Raw genomic sequence first — 19,638 nt, 5'->3', positions numbered from 1 at the left:
GACTGACTGCAGCAGTGGTCATTCAACATCTTGAACTGCTTGACAAGCTATTTCTTTCTCCTTGTTTACATGAAAAGATTTAGCTGTTCCTCCCAAATATTTGTTCCTCCCAAATATCGAAAATTTGGAATTGTGATAAAGTAAGAGAACCTTTGCAGTGCAAAGAATTTCAAAATTTTCAGAAGCCAACAGATATATAGCGTTACATTTTCACAAGAAATATGAATTTTTCTGTGACCATATTATATACTGCTCTATCTTTAGAGAAACTATTGGAAGTAAAGACTATCTACACAGACTATTACAGACTAATAAAGACTATCTACACAGATGCCCATGTAACAAAACTGAAAAGCTTTCTGTGCTTCCTACATTTACCTTCCTGTCTGGATGTAATTTGTTTTTCAGTGATGTCTCCAAGATTAACGAAGGAATAGGTGATAAAATTGGATTGCTTGTCCAATCAGTAACAACATTTGTGACAGGATTTATTGTTGGCCTCATAAGAGGATGGAAATTAACCCTTGTAATACTTGCAGTCAGTCCTGTCCTAGGACTTTCAGCAGCCCTCTGGGCAAAGGTAGGCTGCTATGCATTCAATGTCAGGTTTTATATAAATGAAAAATAATGAAATGAATCTAGAAACCTGCAATTCTTACAGTTGGAATGTATTGCTTAGGAAATTATGATGGCTTTAGAGAACATCAATGTACATAAGCTGTGAGGTGCACTGTATATAAATGCCCTCAAGTAGTTTCAATTTTATAATTCCAGTGAATTGGGCAGACTTGCTTTAATTTGAAGCTGTTTAGGTCAATATAGCATATTTTATGTGGAAAAGGAAACAACATATACCAGCAGAACGCTTATCTGTAACTATTTAAAACTTCATTCACATTCAATTCCGATGAAAGGAATAATTACACCTCCTGAAAAATAATCAAAGAAGTTAGACCAAGCTTTGGTTTCAGACACAGTTTCTTTTCAGAGTAATTGGCAGCTTTGTTAAGAAATTTTAGGCAGACTTGCATGAGAGAAGTACAGTGGGATTGGAATGTCTTACATTTGCAGTTTGAAAGCCTTCAGTTTTTCTAGTATTTCACTTCCCCTACATTTCAAAGATTATATAAGCTTTTTCTGTCTTGGGTGAGTGTGTTAGGGAAGAGGCAGGAGCAGAAGGGCATGTGCCACGTACTAGCTGAGAGTGTTCACAGACTGTGGTCAATTAATGTAAGTCTTGAGCCTTCTGGTTAAGGCAGCCAGAGATGAGTAGGTGAGCCCACCAGCTCAGTGTAAGTGTTCGTCTGATCTCCTGCTCTTGGGTGAAAGCAGAGTGCAAAATCCAGCCTGTAGATGTTGAGAATGGGTAGTGCTAAATTATTTGATTTAATACTTTGTATAATTAAAAATTTTAATATCAAACACTCCTGCACTTATACATAATACAACCAAAAGTCTTCATGTTGTAAGAATGTAACAATGGCTTTTATCATAAAGTGCTTGAATTCATTCTGTTTCTCTCAAGTCCAAATATTTGATCCTGCATTAGGTTCTTTCTGCATTCACTGACAAAGAGCAAGCTGCATATGCAAAAGCAGGAGCTGTGGCAGAGGAAGTTCTGGGTGCAATCCGTACTGTAATAGCTTTTGGAGGACAAGAAAAAGAAATTAAAAGGTAAGAGCAACTCTTGCTTTCATCAGCTGATTCTAAAGGACTCACTTCAGATGGTTTCAAATTTTCTTGCATCTTCACTGCTGAAAGTGTGCCCAAAGAGGTATACATTGTGCTTGCTAGGTAATGGGGCTGGAAATTGTCTGTTACTAGTTTTTACAAGATCAAGATATCTTGTTGTTTCAACAAGATGTGTTGAATAGCAATTAAGGTGTTTTGTTTTTTTTTAAGAAATTGACAAATTAGGTTGATATATCATCTCTACTCTGGAAAGTGCATAAACTGCCACTTCAAATAGTAAGTGGCAGTTTTAGACAGAAAAGGCTGTGCCGTGAGAAGAGATGATGATATCTTTGGTTATCTGATTACTCAGTAGTTGTGAGGGTTCTGCTAAACAATATTTTTATTTTTGCTATACTATAAAACATAATTATTGTGCTATATCTTAGTCTTTTATCTTAAGCTAAAAAAGATAATCTCAAAACTTGTCACGGATGGTTCACAGTCAAAGTTCACTCAACCTCAGGTTATTTCAAGGAACTCATATGCCCTTTCCTGAATTACAATACACTGGTTTTTTTTTTTGTTTGTTTGTTTTGTTTTGTTTTGTTTTCTGTCTGCCAGCTCAACTGATGTTCACATTTTTGGAAATTACCTTAAGTTATCCCTATGCCTTACTGCCTTATACCTTATCAGGTTTACCTTTGTACGTTCTTAGGTTTATATATCGTATTATCTTGTAGTACCTAAGTAATGTTCTTTGACTAATTCATCCATAGTTTTTGGTGCTGTGTGCCATGGTACAAGTCTAAGTGTATCTTTAACTTTTGCCTTTCTTCAGGTATCATAAAAATTTAGAAGATGCTAAACGCATTGGAATAAAAAAGGCTATTACAGCCAATATCTCTATGGGTGTTGCTTTCTTACTGATATATGCATCATATGCACTGGCCTTCTGGTATGGAACTACCTTGATCTTAAATGATGATTACACTATAGGCAAGGTTCTCACTGTAAGTATTTATCAGTAACTTCCCAATCATATTGAAAAATAATACTCTGAAGTGCATTTTCAGAACTTAATTAGGGTCATTCAGGATGGTTTGCCAAATTGGCAAAGTACCTTCTTTTCTTTTTAACAAAAAAGTTTATAACCAAAAATGTCTACACACTTTTTTTGCTATAGATTTTTGAAATCTACATCAAGCCAAATAAAATAAAGATTATTTTCGTCTGTTTCTACATCTTTCTGACTTCCATAAGTTCATACTGATATAGAAGCAGTTCAGTCACAACTTGAAGTACAGTACCCTTCCTAGTTGATATTTATTTTCAGATTTGAAGGACTGAATATGTTTTCAGGATGCAAAATGACATAAACTTAAAAAAAAATATTATGTGTTCTAAATAGATCCATTTATTAATCCTTTTTTTTTTATATATTTTGCTCCATACAACCCAGGAATCTCTTTTCAATATTTTTAAAAAGCAAGGGGAAGGAAAATATATTTGTGACTAGAAAATATGTCACTACCTAACCAGAGGAAGAAAAGTGTAACTCATATATCATAACTTAAATTCTTCTCTATATGTGACAACCATTCTACTTTCATATGAGATATCAAAGAAATGTGGTAAAAAATGTATTTTTTTAACCATGATGAAACCAGTCAGAATATGTGTATTTTTACATCCCATTAAAGCTACCTGATTTTTCTTTATTTATGAATCACTCAAATTTGCAAAAATTGTCTCTGATGTGTGATTCTGTCTCTTTTGAATTTTTGCAGTATGAGGCCTGTTTTTTAAAGGGCAGGCAGGCATACAGAACACCTTAGTCAGGTTCAGACAATTACTCATGCCCTTGTGTGTAGCTGTTTTCCGTTCAAAGTCTTTGCAATTATATGTTGTCTATTTTGCAATTCATCAAACTGGAGTTTATAAAACATGAATTAGAGCGTGTATGTTGCAAGTCTTGCACTGTATCATGAGGGCATCCAAGGGTATAAGAGGTTATGACTCTTGGAAAATAGCGCTGCAATCTCGTAAGTAATATGAATAAAAAATGCTATAGTTAAAAACAGCAGAACCTACAGGCTGCACTTTTACCATACATTTGTTCAGCAAAAAAGTATAGCAGATCATCCTAATGTTAAATATAAACAAATGCAGTAAAAGCTGGGATTAAAACTGGAATTAGTATTTTTGTGATGTATTACTGACACAGATCTGATAAAGAAGAAAGCAGTTTTGTAAAAAGTATGCATATTAGAAGGACTTGTAGCTAATTTCACACAACTATTAGAGAAATCTTCTTGAGCAAATGTGAAAACTTGATCCGAAAACACACATCAAAATGTCCATGGAAATATTTCAATGTTTGAGGGAACGCTTCCTCAGATCTTAAAATAATTTTGAAAAGGTTTCTGAATCTATAATTTTGTCAAGATATAGGAAATTTAACATGTCCTAAGTAAATGCTTCAGTTAATAGGTGGTTGCTTTTTTTTTCTTTTTTTTTCTTTCTTTTTTTTTTTTAATTCATGTGATCAATTAAAAATTAATTATCTTTGGAATATTTTTTGTCAAAGAATGTATTAGTACAATGAATCCTGAGACATTGTGTCTTTTTTTTTTTTTTGCATAGAATTTGCAGGTTTCATTCTCAGTCATCTTTTCTGTCCTTATGAGGTTGTTTGCAGCATTCACATCATGCAGGAATACAGCTGGCTCTTAAGAAGTCCTTTTCTTAATCTTATTCTCTGTTTAAGAAAGAACCTTTCATTTTTCCTTTAATTCTAGACTACTTAAACTTCCATAACAGGCATGGAACCTCTGACCCAAAGTTACCTACCATAAATAAATAAACATAATTCTCTGCTTAAATAGGACTTGATATATGTCACCATAAACATTTCTTTCAGGTCTTTTTCTGTGTATTGATTGGAGCTTTCAGTATTGGACAGACTGCTCCAAGCATAGAGGCATTTGCTAGTGCAAGAGGAGCAGCCTATGCAGTATTTAATATCATAGACAATGTAAGTATCTTTGGCCTTGCTCAGAGACCATTCTTTTTAAAGTGCAGGTAATGTTTATGGATATGAAATTAGTAAAAGTAAATAAGATTGAGTAAAATAAGATCTAATTCAAATACCTATCTGATGTTTTGAAAACATATTTCAATATCAATGTGGATAAAATAACATAGAATTGATCGCAGCATCAAATTTTAACCTGATATATATATTGGAGGCCTATTTAAGACTGGAAGGAAAATCAACATATTTTTTAATTAGATTCTGTGTAACAAAGGTGGAAAATGGAACTTTCCCATATCTAAATCATTGAGAATATATTTGTTCAATTGTCAATAAATAAAAAGTCTAATTTTACTGCTGCTGCATAATTAGTAATTTGCTGCAATAGTTAACTTCTAATTTTATCCAATTTTGGCAATGCTAAAAAGTTCATTTATTTTCTCAGAAGCATAAATATATGCATAAAAGCAGACAGAATGTATAGTTATTAGTCAGTCCCTCTTTGTCTTTTAGTCATTGTTTCTTGCTTCAGAGATAATAGTATTGGATCACTGGATCTCTTAGTGTTGGAAGTACCCTGTAATGTTTTTATCATGAAGGTCACATCTATGGTGACATATAGAGATGTGATTACAGTTGATGCAGGGCATAGGGTCAAAGGCACCACCAGCAGCATGAATGTCAGCAAATTTATAAAACACTAGCAGGTAACCTGGTAACCTACTTTAATTGACAGGAGAGTCTGAAATCAGGGATGCTGTTATTTTACGAGCTAATGAAATTGTATAAAATGGAATTACATGTTTTGTATTATTTGTACATACTTCAAATTCTAGACCTACCCTTGATGATAATGCAAACAGAAGTAATTAAGCACTCTGTTTCTGCTTAATGATTTTTACTTAACGGTCAGTGAATCAGTTCTTTCTCACAAAATGTTTAGAGCAGAAAGGCAAAGCTCTAAATGAACAGAGTCTGAACAGCTCATTGGAAGTGATCTGTTCAGGTTAATCAGGCAGTGGAATGCATCTCAGATTACAGCTAGTTGTGTGTACGTTTTTAAAGACAAAATATTAAATTCACACAAAGTGTTAAAAGGAGAAATTATAAAAGTATTTTGCATTAACATACCAGAAATATAGTAATGAGGCAGCAAACCATGCAACTTACATGTTTCAGAAGCCTTGCTCTCTAAATAAATTTAAAATTCGATCTATATTTATTATATTTATATTATATCTCTACAGAATAATGGTGCACTCTAAGACTTCTTTATGAAACAAAAAAGTTATTAGGAAGTAATTTTTAATTTTTTTTTTCTCTGCATGTTTTATTTCACACAGGAACCTCAAATTGATAGTTATTCAGAGACTGGCTACAAACCAGACCACATTAAAGGGAACTTGGAGTTCCAAAATGTTCACTTCAGTTACCCATCCAGACCAGATGTTCAGGTATTGTACATGAAACTTGATATTTATTACATATCACATGGGGGGGGCGGGAGGGGGGAAATCATATAAATAACATTTTCTTGCAAATGTAACAACTCCAGGTTGACTCTCTAAATCATGTATAACTGCTTTGTCATCACAACTGTTTAACTTGGAATTATTTGTACCTTAGCTAAATGTACTTTTCTGAATAAAGCTATAGTCAGTGTGACTATGTGATAAACCTTCAAAATTTATTGCTATAATAGTCATACTTTATACATCTAATCCAAGTGTTTATGCATAATAATATGTTTATGCATAAAAGTAATGACAAAGGACAAGCAGATCCCGGAAGGACTTGTTATATGTGACCTGGAGATCAGAATTTGCATTTCTCTGTCTAGACAGAAAAAATAATAATTAAAAAAAAAAAAAAAAGTTTGCTTTTTTAAAGTGTTGTCATAAAACCGGAGTCTTAATGCAGCAAAGGTCGAAGAGATTTGAACGATTTCTGAAAATACTTTAATAAAGAGTGCCTTTGCACTATATAATTATTTATTTCCCCACCTTGAAGGAAAATCACTGACTAACTAAAGGGATCTTAGTTTTGATAGGCCAAAAGGAAAGACATAGTTTTCTTTATAAGCCATTTTACTCATAAATGTTTGAAAAAGACTTCGGCTTTTCCTTCTATCAGAAAAGTTAATGAAGTAGTTGATTTTTCTTCATATAAAAATATGAAGAAACTTGATCTCAGTAGAGATCAAACTACTTGATCTCAGTAGGTTATTTTCTAAGTTTATACAGGTATGATATGAACAAAGACATTTCTCCCCTCTCATTTCAGACATTATAATTATATGAAGCTAAAGCTATACCAATTAGAAAATATTGCATAAATTATAGTAAAGAAAAGGAAAATTAGGAGGTCAAATAACTCAGAGGAGTTCATTTCTGCCTAAATTTTACCTACCTGATGTTAAAGTTAACTCTTCTTTGCAACAAGATTAAGTACAGCAAAATAACTGACAGGCATGAAGACTGCAAGTTACTTCCTATCTCATTGGACAGGTTTATTTGCTGTCCTTACTCTCTCTTCTCTGTTTGCTTTAAGTTGATAGAAATAGTCTAAAAGGATTCAATTGTGGATATTATTTTGGTATAGGAAAAAAGTTCTGATCACAGAAATCAGTGTACATTGAAATTGGTAGTAACCCACACATTTTAGAACAACTTCTATTGCTACTTACATTAGGTTTGCTTGAGTTCCATGCAAGGTCTATAGACTAAATGCTTCATAGCATTATGACCAGAAGATTGAGTAAGTTTCATATTTTTTAAACTATTAATAATTATGCAAGACTTTTTGTTTTCATCTAGAAATACTATAGCAAAGACATAATAAAAGTTATTTGCATGTGTCTCTTGTCCCCAAAGAGTGAGATATATTTCACTTGTGAAGCACACAGATTGGTACTAAGGGTGAAGAGGCAGTGGTAGTGCTGAGAGTAGGAATCTATGAAGAAAGAGATGCTGATGACGACACAGGGCTGCAATGCATTGGGAAGTACATTTGAGGCACTATTTGAATGCATCAACGCATGGTTGTACATTCAGAATGGAGAAATAAACTTAGCCCAGATGTGGATGCTGTCATTCATGTTTGCATAATTCATTGTAGCTTAGTCCTTCTAGAACACTAATTAGCATAAATACACTTTTCTCCTTTTCAATAATTGATTCCAACCAAATAAGTTGTATAAAGTAGTGAAAGACTCCTTTACATGTTGTCTATACAAAATGTTTTTATTTATACTTTATTCCTTTTTTTCTCCCATTATTGTATACTCACACTACTCAGGTGAACAGGTTAAGCAGAAACATGGGTAAAAATAAGTAAACATTTCACATGGATGATGTGTATCTGTTCTCCAGTCCCACTACACAGTCCAATACAGGTTATGTTCTTAAAAATAATATTAAATAGCAATTCCACCAAAGAGTTATGTATATCCTTTCTACAAGTCCCAAGAAAAGCAAAATGTATCTTCCATGGCTGTGAAATAATATATTTTATGGTGACTAGTACAAATATATATATTTATATATAATCTTATATGTATATAACCTAATATATATATATATATACATATATATAAACTTTTGGCAACCATTCTTATTCTTATACATACAGATTCTGAAAGGCTTGAATCTCAAGGTCAACTGTGGCCAGACAGTAGCCCTGGTTGGTGGCAGTGGCTGTGGGAAAAGTACAACTGTTCAGCTCATCCAGAGATTTTATGATCCCAAAGAAGGCACGGTAAGACACCTCAAGCCAGATGACTGCTCTGTGTGTCACAGTTGTTCAAAGTCAGCTTCCGGTCTCGTTGCCCTTGATCAAATGACATGGTCAAGTCTCCCATCAAAAGCCATGTGCCAGCCTGGGGAGAAAGAGTCCTTGACCAGAACACTTAGTAAATGGGTCATGTCTGCTTCCTTCCTTTAGATTACCATTGATGGGCAGGATATTAAGACCTTGAATGTAAGATATCTGCGGGAGATTATTGGTGTGGTGAATCAGGAGCCCGTGCTCTTTGCTACTACCATTGCAGAAAATATTCGCTATGGCCGAGAGGATGTCACCATGGAAGAAATTGAGAAAGCTACCAAGGAAGCTAACGCTTATGATTTCATCATGAAGCTACCCAAGGTAAGCAAGCTGCTGTCCTGCTGAAATAATTTCCCTTCAACCTACTCACACCAAAGAGTTCCTTAGGAGGGATTCTCCTTAGCCGAGGAAGCTGTTCCCAGAGCTGTGAATATGCAGAGCTATGCAGAGCTTCCTCATAACTTTTGAGAAGAATGTTAGTTTTGACATACAGGGGTTACTAAGGGAGATGTGCCCTTTCTTTACATTGCCTTTTGCCTACATTGCCTACATTGCATGGTGAAAGGACCATGCCACTGACTGTTGTTCAACCGTGTGTGGTTGTCTTGTAGAAGTTTGAAACCATGGTTGGAGAAAGAGGGGCACAGCTGAGCGGAGGCCAGAAGCAAAGAATAGCAATTGCCCGAGCTCTGGTTCGCAATCCTAAAATTCTTCTGCTTGATGAGGCAACATCAGCTTTGGATACTGAGAGTGAATCAGTTGTGCAGGCAGCACTTGACAAGGTCAGTACTGCTCGTTTGTTTAAAGAGCTGCAAGAAATATGAAGAAATGACTTCTAAAAAGTGTAAGGTAATTGCCTGAATTTGCAAATAATTTATGCTCATTCAAAGACTGGGAAGTGGCCGGTATTGCTATGAAATAAAGTGAGGAGGAGCCGACTGTGATATTTATTGAAAGAACTTCAAGAAATAGAGACCCTTATAGCACAACAGAATCACAGAATCACAGAATTTCTAGGTTGGAAGAGACCTCACGATCATCGAGCCCAACCTCTGACCTAACACTAACAGTACCCACTAAACCATATCCCTAAGCTCTACATCTAAACTTTTAAAGACTTCCAGGGATGGTGACTCTACCACTTCCCTGTCCATAGGTAAACTTGATTTTGGCAAATATTTTCTGGATTGAGAATTTTTGGGACCCTAACATGAAGATGAACAATGTTTGAATATACTTAAAAATATTCATGAAAAATGTTATTTCTAGGCAAGGGAAGGACGTACCACGATTGTAGTAGCTCATCGCTTGTCAACAGTCCGAAATGCAGATCTTATAGCTGTGTTTGAAAGTGGAGTTATCACAGAAGAAGGGAATCATTTTAAACTGATTGAAAGAAAAGGAATCTACTATAAACTTGTTAACATGCAGGTACTTTCTTTCCCACTTGCTTTTGCCTTCATTTTTTGTGTGTGTGTGTGTGTATGTTCCATTGTATGCTCTCAGAAATACTGGGAATTCTGCAGCCTATTTTTTTAGGTGCAAGTAAATATTTGACAGAGAAAACCACAAGATTTGATAGCAGACATATTTCAACCCAGGATAGTAAGTTTTTAATCCTTTAGTGATTTGAACTTAAAATATTTTTCTATATTCTCCTATTAGGCAGCTAACATCACTGATTTATTATACAAGGTAGAGCACAGTAGTTGATTACCGAGAAATACAGCATGCATATTTAAGGTGTTTGATTATAATCCTTCACAATGAGGTTCTTTATAAAAATAATAAACAAACAAAGAAACAAAAAATTTAGGAATAGGAATAGAAGAAAATCAATCCAGGTTATGACGAATGAAAAATATATACACTTATAGTTAGGTAGTCACAAACAAACTATTAGAAATTAAAAATCAAACATAAATATCAGAAATGTATTGGTTAATAAGTGAATAAAAAGTACTTTTTGTACATCCCAATATCAGCTGTGATAATTAGGTTATACCTGAGCTTTGCCATAGCCTTCTGTGCCAATGGTGTTTTATTGTATAACCATCACATCCATTAAGGAAACTGAAAGAGGTATCTAAGTGATACCTGAGAATCACCCTGAAAAGGGTGAACTAGGCCAATTAAAACACTTCTTCATAAAATGAGAATGCACTTGGTCACCTTAGATTTAAAGTAATTTTGTATTCAGGTAACTGTGATAAAGGGAAAAATCAGAAAATGTAAAATAAAAAAAAAAAAAAAAAAAAGCAATTTCTATAACTTTCACAATAAAACCCAACACAACACAATAATTAAGGAATCAGAGAAGAGAATGGAGAGGAAAAGAAAAACAACAAAAAAGTATTTTTTATTATTACCATGAAAAGCAATAAGGAAAATAGGAAAAAGAAAGTAATACAAGCTGAAGGCAAATTTTAATCTAATTGCCATTATTACCCTCAGTAGTTGGTAGATATTTGTTCATTTTGCCAAAGACACTGGCAAAACTACCACCAAAAGTAAAGCTTTTTTCTAGATGTTCAAATTTTTCAGTCAAAATCTCTTTTCAACTTGTACCATTGTGAACTATTACATTTAAAGTCAAGAATTGTTTGCAGTGTTCTGCACTGGAGAGGAATCACTTTTTCTCACTTCATGGATAAACAGTGAGAATTCTCCCCTGAGAATTCTCAAAAAGATACTGAGATGGGTGTAAATGGTTCACACAATTTAAAACCCTGTTAGGAATTAATTCATACTTCCACTTCTCTGCCCTCCACCTAGTATAAATATTTCCTTGACAGGTTTGATACCCATATATGAATCCAGCTCTGAAGATTGATATCTACTTAATAAAATACAATTTTTCATATCTGCTCATAGCATTATGCATTGTTCTGCCCCTATCTCTTTCCAGTGAATTGTGATTTTGGTTACCTTTACTTTGATTTCCTCATAATTTTGAAAGTTCAAAGTACTATATCCACAATTAATCTCAGTGTTACGTTTTTCCCTGTTTCAGACAATAGAAGCTGAAGATACATCATTGGAAAAAGGTGAGAATGCAGTCAGTGTCAAAAAAAGTGAGTCTGAACTGGAACAGGAAGAATCCTTAATGAAAGGTCTGAGAAGACGATCAACTCGCGGAAGCATGAAAAAAACAGGAGAAAAGAATGATGATGCTGATATGAAAAATAATTCACCTGTAAGTATCTTTGCAGAGCTGTTAGTGAACTTTAGTTTCTTCCTACTAAAGAATATTCATGATGCTGCTCTAGAAAGGTACAAGAAGAAAGAAGCATTTTCTAGCTTCTAGTGAAACAAATTAGATTTTTTCTAATTTTAAATAGCTTTTGACCGGTAGTATTCCTAACTTCCTAGTTATCTCACCATGAACAATATGTACAAATGTACCCATGTACAAATAAAATGGGACTTTTAAAATGTATAGCTAGGATACATTTATTCTTGAAAATCACTTTGCTATAAATCAAAAATATATATATCTGTACAGCATACAGACATAGTATATATGGGTTAAACATTCATTTTTAGATCAGAAACAAAACATTTGCACCATCATACAACTCTTGCAACAGATCTGGAATATCAGAGGATTTTGTTCATACCTGCAGCAAATACTTTGCCATCAGTTATAAATTGCTCAATGGACAATTACTGGAATTAGACTAGTTATGAATTACACACAGGAATATGCTATGAATATGTTCAGTCACAACTAAACATTACCAAGAGTACTGATCAATAAAAATTACATAATTAAGCTAAAATGTTATGACAAGAATCACAGATATGTTTTAACAGCTCTTTGTTTGTAATATAAAGATTATAAAAATAAATGTTTAATGAGTTAATCATTTATTATTAAAAAGTATATATTTTAGTTTTTCCTGAATGTATCCTGGGAGTAGGAAATCAAATATTAATAGTTCTTTTTGCCATATTTCTCCAAACACATACATATATATTTCCTAACCATTCTTTAGGATGAAGAACTACCTCCAGCTTCATTTTTGAAAATTATGAGTTTGAACAAAACTGAGTGGCCATACTTTGTAGCTGGAACTATCTGTGCAATTATCAATGGAGCTTTACAACCCGCATTTTCAGTCATATTTTCAGAAATTATAGGGGTAAGTTCAAATAAAGTATATAAAACTTATAAAATATAAAACTTATAAAACATGACACATAAAACTTGTTTCTAATAAACCTAGGTCTTAAACAACCACTGAATTATGAAACTGAGGAGTGGATGAAGCACTGTTACAAAAAATCTTAAGAACTATATGTTTACAAAATCCTAAAAATCTTGTTACAAACTGATTTTTTCTTCTGATACCTCCAATAATTTGCAACATATACTCAATTTTTCAATGTATATAAATAAATATCAAAAATAGTTATGAGAAGTATGGGAATATTTTAGATTATTAGTTGTTTAAAAATGATATTTCAAATATTATTTTATAGATTTTTTCACAAACTGATAAGACGTATTTGAGAGAAAAGAGCAACTTATATTCACTGCTGTTTTTAGCACTTGGGATCATTTCCTTTTTTACTTTCTTTTTTCAGGTATGTACTTATATTTTATTTTAGCTTTATTATAATTGTTCTAGATTTGTTATATTTATCACATAAATTTATATTATTATATTTTTAGCTTTATTATATGTTGCACTATAATTTCTGGATATGTTTAATTTTGTATAATTTATAAATTATTCTGCACAGTGAAATGATAAAGTTTACTTGTAAGAGTAGCATAAATGTATATCTAGTCTGAACTTCTGATGGTGCATGTCCATCACAACCAAGGAGCAGGGGCTGGCACCTCTCTTTGTGCCTCCCCTCCTTGGCAGGCAGCTTCTCGGCCTCCTCATCACACCAGACAGCCCAGGTGTCCCCAGCCTCTCCTGTTCACAGGCCTTCCAGCCCTTGTACAGCCTCAGTACCCCACTCTGGGTGCTGTCAGGTCCCTGAACATCCTTTTCTGTGGTGGAGCCCAGACCCGCACACAGCAGTCGAGGTGGGGCAGCATCAGCACTCAAATGCAGCAGGAGGGAGGATCACCTCTTCTGGCCGGCTGGCTGTGCTGTGCTAAGGGCACCCCAAAAATGGGGTTTGCCCTCCTGGCTGCCAGGGCATGCTGCTGGCTCTCACTGTGCCTGCTGCCACCGGCACCCCCAGGTCCCTTTCTGCTGAGCTGCTCCCAGCCACTCATGTATCTTCCAAAACTGTAAGCAGCATATTTCTTTGTTTATCTTGTTAAATTGTTTGATGTTAATAGTTAAACATATGTTCAATTCATTATAAAGCATTTGTTATGTGTTGCTACCAATAGTTATGTCAGGTTGTATTAGGATCCCAGGAAAGAAACCGTAATTCCATTGGAGTCAATGGGAAATCTGCCATTGACCTCAGTGAACCCAGATTTCCCTATAAAGTCTTTAACCTGAAAGCCACCTGTTTAAATCTCACTTAGGTCAACTGTGATAAAAATGTAGTCAAAAGGTTCATTAGTGATCTTTTTCTTCAAGCATGCTGAGAAATATTGCTAGGCTGCCTTATTTCATTGAGAAATATAATAATTGAACATCTGTACTGTGAACCAATTGGATTTTATGAATGTTAAACCTAATTTTATGTTTTGTGTGATCATAACTGCAATAATTTGTATTTTGATATTGTAGAGACAATGTATCTAAAATATTGAATAAATACAAACAATCTAATTGTATGCTAAGCACTATAATTCTTCTCAAACAGGGTTTCACATTTGGCAAAGCTGGAGAAATTCTTACAATGAGACTTCGATTCATTGCATTTAAAGCAATGCTTAGACAGGTAAAGACAAATATTTTAATTTGCAGTATTTTAATAATAGTTAGTTGTACATCTCTAGAATATCTGTATTCTATTCTATTCTACCATGTTATGACTTGTCTACAAAGAAGATTTTTTTTCTAGTTTTGAAATCAATATTGTTAGTCACATGGGGTTCAGTAAAGTATCTGTAAAGAAAGTTCTTATATTGATTTAAGAGTCTTTTTATGTTCTCCTTGCAAAGCCTCAGCCTCACAGCCAAGTCGTTATGGCTTAACATTAACACCAGCCAAATTCCATGTGTTCAGATGCTTGCTCTCCTTTCTTGGTGCCTTTTCTCTCCAGTCATTCTATGATTACAGTATAAATCAAATGTTTGGTCTCGTGAATATGTTATTAGCTGTGTAACTAATGCCCAATCAAATGGCTTAGATCAGATAGAGTTTCAGTATGGGAGAAACAAGACAATGAATCAGGAGTTTTTACCTTTAAAATACTTTCCATTTAATCCATCTCCAAAGAGCTTCGCAGTTGTGAAGGAATGTGATTTAAGAGTCATCTCCCCCTGGAAGGTGCAGTTTCAATAGCTGTCCAGGAAGGTCTATTTTGGTTTGGGGAATTTCACAGGTGGCGCTCCTTCCTTCTCAGCAATGGCAGAATCATTCATCCTTTATTCATCAGATCATCCAAAAATATACACTTCTTCCTAGCATATTAATTATACAATGAAGGATTTAGACTTAAATATGCAGAAATGGTGCACCAGGTATACAGAAGTGATGCACCAGGCAGACATACATGGTCTTCTGGCACTGAATTAGCTAGGTCTCAGTTTTACTTTCAGGTTTACATTAAATACATAAAATCTGGTCCTAAGAAAAATGCTTCTTATTGTAGGACATGGCCTGGTTTGATGATTCTAAAAACAGCACTGGAGCATTAACTACAAGACTTGCCAATGATGCCTCACAAGTGAAAGGTGTAAGTAAAATTTTGGTTTGGAATTTAATATTTGATTTAGTACGTAGTAAGGTTGGAGCAGGGATTTGACTGGTTGGTTCACAGTCTTGACTTTGACAACAAAAAAAATCTGCTATTAGTGATTATATGATAGCTGGTATGGAATGCATTGATGGGTGATTACTTACAACAGTGTAAGTAATATATGGTTACAAAACAATATCTGAGCAAAACTTCTTTCGGGAATACTGTGCTGTATTGTGATGTTCATTATTAAACAAATTCACCAGGAATTACTTTACCCAAAATATTCATATAAGTTTGTTGCTCTGTTTATATCAGACCTCTAATTTTTTTTAATTGTACAGATTCCTTATATATATATAAAAATAATAGACATAATAGCAATAAACTTGGAGATTCTTTAGAATTAATTTGTGGACTTTCAGAAATCATTGTATAATACAATGCTAAAGAGCACTGAATGAACTGTGCATACATGCTTAAATTACAAGACTGTATTTTTTTTTCCTTTTTGTCTAGATGAAGTTAATTGCTTTTTTTTCTGAAGTGAAGAGTTCTATCTCTGATATTATTTGCACAATATCAATTAAACATTTAATTTTCTTCTTCATTGGTCTCTGTGTTATGATATATAAGCTGTCTTCATGATCTGTTAAATGTGACACATTTTAATGTTTAGCTGTAAATATAAACTTCTGACATGCTTAAAGTCTATTTAACTTTATAAACTGACTTTAGAAATTGCAGTGAAAATTTAAGTAATCAGAATATGGGGAGAGGAAAAAGTAATTGTGAACCAGATAATATTTTACAAAATAATTTAAGAAAATCCCATCTCAAAAAATTGCAAAACTGCATTAAGAATTTCTAAATATTTTTTGGAAAATCAGAAATGATATGGGTGTAAATGTTTTCATGATCTGAGATGTTGATATTTTAGCAAAAAAAAATGTCTTTTTTTCTTTCCCTAGGCAACTGGTGTCCGATTAGCATTAATTGCCCAAAACATAGCTAACCTGGGAACTGGAATTATTATATCATTAGTTTATGGCTGGCAACTGACCCTGTTACTTTTAGCGGTGGTGCCAATCATCGCAGTGGCAGGAATGATCGAAATGAAGATGTTGGCTGGGCATGCTAAAAAAGATAAAGTAGAGCTGGAAGCTGCAGGAAAGGTGGGTCTAGTGAATTTTATCTATTTTTGTGTAATATCAGTCATGTTTACCAAGCCACTGATAATGGATATATTGCTTCCAAATACAAAAGATATCATCATATGTAACTTCCAGAGATGGCCAGATTCTATAGTTACACTAGTAGGCCAACAGAACATAACAGCTCTTCAATAATAAGTGAAGGCTTATATAATTAACTGATAGTTATTTTTGTAATTGATAAACCCCAGAATATGCTAAGCACTGCTCAGGAACATTCTTTTTCCTGTCGTGATCGTCTCCTGTTTTCCTTATTTTGCAGCACTCTTCATTTTGACATTCCTTTTTTCTTTTCGTTTTCTTGCCTCCTGTTTTCAGCATGTCATCTGTCTTATCTATATTATACTGCTCTTTTTATTTTCTTTGTTTTCTTTCCTCTTACTAATGCTTGCAGGGATAATATGTGTATATCCACTGGTTTCTGAATCTGTCTGCTATACATTTGTTTCTTGAATGGAAGAGAAAGATGAGAGTTGAAAAACAAGAAAGCTAGGCTTTTGTTTAAGAAATTAGAGGAAGGCGTTTAATGTCACTTCATTCCAAAAATCCTTTTGGGACAGAACAACTATTTCATCGCTTCCCTGGTATTTACTTTCTTCAAGGTAAAACTTTTGTAATCTTCCTTTGTATGTCTTACTGTTTTCAAAAGTTGTTGAGAAGAGTCATTTATCTAAGGACAGGCATATGGTATTAATCTTCAGATTAAATGTATGTGTCTGCAGACATGCTAGCAGTATAATGTTCCCACAGTTATTGGAGATGCCAGGGTATCAGAGACCTCCAGCTGCCATTTCAGAAGCATATGGGTCTACTCTGTGTTCTGTGTCATGTCTGCTACAGCTTTCCCAAATGTTCTGGGTATCCTAGAGCATCTTTGATGGCAAAATACACCTACATGTGGGCAACTGAATTTTGCTCCTACCCACTTCAATTAATGATCCTGGAGAAAGAGGCTATGTGAATTGGTGGCTTAGACACTTAAAGACAGGTGTCTTAACCTGGATCTGAATCCCCCTAGTAACTCCTATTTACTGAATTTATTTTATTTCCCTCCATCATGTCTGTCAGTTAAGTTGTTCAGAAACGTCTTTGGCCCTCCAAATCAACAGGAAATTCTGTGTAATGATGGACATGGGCTTTTAAGTATAAGCCAAAGAATGCATTTCCTTTCCTTTTTCTTCTGCTTCTTCTTTCTAATTGTTGTGCATTTATTTATTTATTTGTTTGTTTGTTTTAAGATATGACAGGAAAAAGACTGATAATTCTTGAAATCAGCCCTGGAGAATTTCCTCATTTACCAGACTGTGAAAACATTAGCACAGGTGGTACAAAAACTAATGATTTTTGTCAGTGCTTGAGAAAATACTTAGTTTTCTTAGCAGTGTATGAGTTTTCCCTCTCAGGGCAAGCAAGCACTAGACCACAGGCATTTTGTTCAATTACAAGAATATATAAAATCAGTTTTCTTCAGTGAAAACAGGGTTTTACCTGGACAATTTGCTTTCTGAAAAATCTTGCTAAACTTGTGTTACTAAGAATACTACATGACTACTCCTTTGAATCTTGATGAGACAATATAACTAAGAAGAATAAAATCTATTTCATTTCTTTGTTATCATTAGCATTGTGTATTACATTCAAATCAATAATTTTTTTATAGCAAATTTTCAAACACAAGTTATACATGTAGTATCCTGAGGCTATCAGACAATTATATCCTTATATTTTAGGACAAAGATAATAGTACTGCAGTTTTAAAGTCTGTGGTAATAGTTCATGGGGAAAAAAAAATGCTTCCAGGTCTGTATTTTGATTTATATTAGATATAAGTAGTGGGGTACTGAGGTTATTTGCTCTCCTGCTTTAAACTGCAGGCATCTGAACTGTATGGTGACATAAGATAAATCCAGTGTCCTATGAGGCATAATATACAGAATCACTTTTCAGAACAAAATTTCATTCTGTTACAATACAATAACTTTTTAGAAGTGCTTATGCTTCACCCTGAAGCTTCTATCCTGCTTTTGGCATGAGTCCTCTGTTTAGAAATCTTTGCACAGAACAAGAACATTGCAGGCACAACCTGGAAATGGACGGGGTTCAGGGAACTAGCTCCAGAGAAACACAGTGTTTCAAAGCACTGGTTCTCAAAGAGCTTTATGAAAAATGTAAGCCATATAATGCAGCAAATGTAGTAACAGTAACATACAGAATAAATGCATATCTATGCTTTCTAAAATTCAATATAAAATAATGTTACTATTGAGCTTGAAGTTTTAAGATGTTAAAAATATTATCAGTCCGTTAGGGAAAAAAATAAAAAAAATTTAAAAAATCCCATGGTCTCAGATATTGAGTTGCAAAGAATCAGGGGCCTCACTACACCAGTGGGGAAACCCCAAGCATAAACAGAAATTCATTGCTGAAAATCACTTGCTGTGAATTTGTATAATATTTACACAAATGAGAGAGATCTGCTACCTATCAGACCATCCTATCCATCCTTAGAAATGAGGCTGCTGGGCAACTGAATAGAACCTAGGTGTTTAACACCATTTGAGATGCATTAGGTTAGGGTACTGAAGACTTCTATCCATATAGGATTGTCAGATATAATACAGTATGTGTGAGAATCCTTGCCCTCTCAGCAATAGCAGTTGAGGCTGCCTGGAATGCCCAACACACCATTGCACTGGAGGCAGTATGTGGGTCATGGACTCAAGCCCATTGTTTCAAGCAGAAGTAAATAGAGCACTAGCTCTGGTGTCTAAGATGTGTTTATTCCAGATGTTTCCTACTGTCCGTTTCTAAGAATTGTCTTCTACTACATGCATTTGGACTGAATTGACCATACAGCTTTCTAGCCTCACTGTGTGGCCATTGAAGAAGACTTTATGGGCACCTACATAGATGCAAGAGATTACATAAAGGCCTTAATTCAATTGCTCCCATCTAGGTGTCCATTGCCTTGAAAAGTTTCTAGATACCTTTGTGTGTGCAAATGACTCAAGTCTGAAGAATCTGAAAGTTTAAAGAAGATGTTATTGATGAGATCAAATATTTACT

At 34.2% G+C, this 19,638-nt stretch overlaps 1 protein-coding gene across 3 annotated transcripts in view; it reads left to right on the top strand.

The window, feature by feature from the left end:
• The window catches only part of LOC311430658 (ATP-dependent translocase ABCB1-like), a 53,423-nt gene that overhangs the window by 25,728 nt on the left and 8,057 nt on the right, over positions 1-19,638 (top strand). For all 3 annotated transcript variants that reach the window (XM_084507445.1, XM_084507444.1, XM_084507446.1), the window contains 15 exons: positions 409-580; positions 1,550-1,674; positions 2,513-2,684; positions 4,595-4,708; positions 6,052-6,162; positions 8,339-8,464; positions 8,651-8,854; positions 9,145-9,315; positions 9,803-9,964; positions 11,547-11,729; positions 12,532-12,678; positions 13,019-13,123; positions 14,318-14,395; positions 15,272-15,355; positions 16,330-16,533. In XM_084507445.1, coding sequence (XP_084363571.1) covers positions 409-580; positions 1,550-1,674; positions 2,513-2,684; positions 4,595-4,708; positions 6,052-6,162; positions 8,339-8,464; positions 8,651-8,854; positions 9,145-9,315; positions 9,803-9,964; positions 11,547-11,729; positions 12,532-12,678; positions 13,019-13,123; positions 14,318-14,395; positions 15,272-15,355; positions 16,330-16,533 — 2,158 coding nt within the window. The remainder of the gene's footprint in view (positions 1-408; positions 581-1,549; positions 1,675-2,512; positions 2,685-4,594; positions 4,709-6,051; positions 6,163-8,338; positions 8,465-8,650; positions 8,855-9,144; positions 9,316-9,802; positions 9,965-11,546; positions 11,730-12,531; positions 12,679-13,018; positions 13,124-14,317; positions 14,396-15,271; positions 15,356-16,329; positions 16,534-19,638) is intronic.

Source organism: Aythya ferina, assembly GCF_964211825.1.
Source record: "Aythya ferina genome assembly, chromosome: 2".
In the NCBI taxonomy this organism is placed as follows: Eukaryota; Metazoa; Chordata; class Aves; order Anseriformes; family Anatidae; genus Aythya; species Aythya ferina.
The sequence above is the reverse complement of the archived record's forward strand: the minus strand, read 5'-3'. Positions and strand labels throughout refer to the sequence as shown.